Raw genomic sequence first — 2,065 nt, forward strand, 5'->3', positions numbered from 1 at the left:
TTTATAACATTAATATTATAATTTCGTTTATTTTTCATTGAGTTATAAATCTTTTAAAATGTGCTAAGAAATCTGCACATCAATTTTCTAAAAATATAATTCCAATTATATAGGGTTATGTATTATATTATTAGAGAAAATGGACAAGTAAATGAATAAAGTGAAATCAGATCTTTTTAAAGTTATTCGATTTGGACCTTAAATCAAAATATAATAAAGAAATAATAATTGTGTCAAGAAAGTGAAAGTGACGTCATCAAAGTTTGACTCTTTCCTCACCATCTTTATACCAAGCCCCACGCACTCTCCCATCTTCTCCCTCCCAACTTCTCTCTCTCTTGACGGATTCTCACACGCTTTCTCTGGATCCGAACTGCGCAAACCTCGGCCAAGAATGGGGAAAAATGATCTCTACATCACAGTCCCCAGCTTCTTCAGGTGTCCGATTTCGCTCGACGTCATGAAATCGCCCGTGAGTCTCTGCACCGGCGTCACTTATGACCGCGCCAGCATCCAGCGGTGGCTCGACGGTGGTAACAACACCTGTCCGGCGACGATGCAGGTCCTTCAGAGCAAGGAGTTCGTGCCCAACCTGACTCTCCAGCGCCTCATCGAGCTCTGGTCGGAGTCCGCCCGCCGCCGCACCGCTGTTGAGTCGCCGGGATCGGCTACACCAACGCGGGACGAGGTCTCCGTCGCGATCGAGAGAGTTAAGCTCGAGAAGGAAAACCGCGACGACCTCGAGATGCTCTCGAAGATCCTCCGATTTGCCAGGGAATCTGAGGAGAACAGAGAATTTCTCGCCGGTAAAGAGGATTTCGTCCCAATGCTTGTGGATCTCATGGGGCAAGTGGATTCCAGAACCTGCTCAACCCCAAAATTGCAGGTGATTCAAGAGGTTTTGAAGATTCTGAGCATGATTCGGAGCAAAATCCCCGATCGGAAGCGGTTTTCGAATCTGATCTTATCGAATGGTCGAGATTGCTTGACGGCAATCGTTGTCGGGAATGTCCGTCTGATGATCGACTGCACAGCCGTGTTGGAGTTCATCGCCGTAGACGCCGAATCGAAGCTGTTGATCGCGGAAAGAGAGGGGTTAATCCCCGAGCTGATCAATTCGGTAAACAGAGATTCTGATCCGAACTTGATCGAAGCGAGCCTCTCCTGCTTGATCGCCATCGCATCGCCGAAGCGCGTGAAACTGACCTTTATCCGAGAAAAGCTCGTATTGAATCTCACGAAGCTGTTAACTGATCCGGCGATGGCGAGCGTTTCCGTGACGGAGAAATGCCTGAAGCTTCTGGAGACGCTCGCGTCCTGCAAGGAAGGCAGGGCGGAGATCTGCGGAGGAGACGGAGCGGAGACGGAGACGGAATGCGTGGAAGCGGTGGTGAAGAAGCTAATGAAGGTTTCGACGGCGGCGACGGAGCACGCCGTGACGGTGCTGTGGAGCGTCTGTTATCTCTTCAAGGAAGAGAAAGCGCAGGACGCCGTGACGAGGACTAACGGCGTTACAAAGATTCTGTTACTGTTGCAGAGCAACTGCTCCCCCGCCGTTAGGCAGATGCTAACGGATCTGTTAAAGGTCTTCAAGGTTAATTCCAGGTCATGCCTTTCCGCTTACGACACCAAAACGACTCATATCATGCCGTTTTGATCCCTGCCCTCTGGAGATTCGTAGGATTTTCTTTTTAGTTTTTGGTAAAAAAAAAATTAATGAGAAAAAACTGTAAACAGAATGAATATTTTTTTTCCCGATAGTGAATACAAACCAAAGGAGAGATTCGATTGATTAATAATAATATAAAAAAAATTTGACGATTTATATACATATATTCATATGTTTCATTTTTTGGAAGTTGTCCCCATGATTCCCTTCTGATAAATTTCATATCGGCCGTGTAAAAGAGATAATTCTTGGAAATATTCTGGCACGAAATATGTCCAAAAACGAGAGAGGGTTACGTCATATGGTTTATAGTGTCAGGAGGGACAGATACCACGATTCAATGTGTGTGTCAGTGTATCGCGTTGTGTCATAACAGCGATGTTACATGTGATCTAT

General features: G+C 46.0%; 1 protein-coding gene across 1 annotated transcript; it reads left to right on the plus strand.

Moving 5' to 3' along the window:
* Positions 1-296: 296 nt before the first annotated feature.
* Positions 297-1,796, plus strand: LOC104799472 (U-box domain-containing protein 27). The gene has a single exon (XM_010522020.2). It carries the CDS (start codon positions 395-397, stop codon positions 1,655-1,657), a length of 1,263 nt encoding a protein of 420 aa, XP_010520322.1. The 5' UTR covers positions 297-394; the 3' UTR covers positions 1,658-1,796.
* Positions 1,797-2,065: the final 269 nt, after the last annotated feature.

Source organism: Tarenaya hassleriana, unplaced genomic scaffold (genome assembly GCF_000463585.1).
Source record: "Tarenaya hassleriana unplaced genomic scaffold, ASM46358v1 Cleome10, whole genome shotgun sequence".
Taxonomy (NCBI): Eukaryota; Viridiplantae; Streptophyta; class Magnoliopsida; order Brassicales; family Cleomaceae; genus Tarenaya; species Tarenaya hassleriana.

What these genes read in the sequence shown, in the direction of transcription:
- LOC104799472 (XM_010522020.2), top strand. Translation starts at nt 395, where the DNA reads ATGGGGAAAAATGATCTCTACATCACAGTCCCCAGCTTCTTCAGGTGT.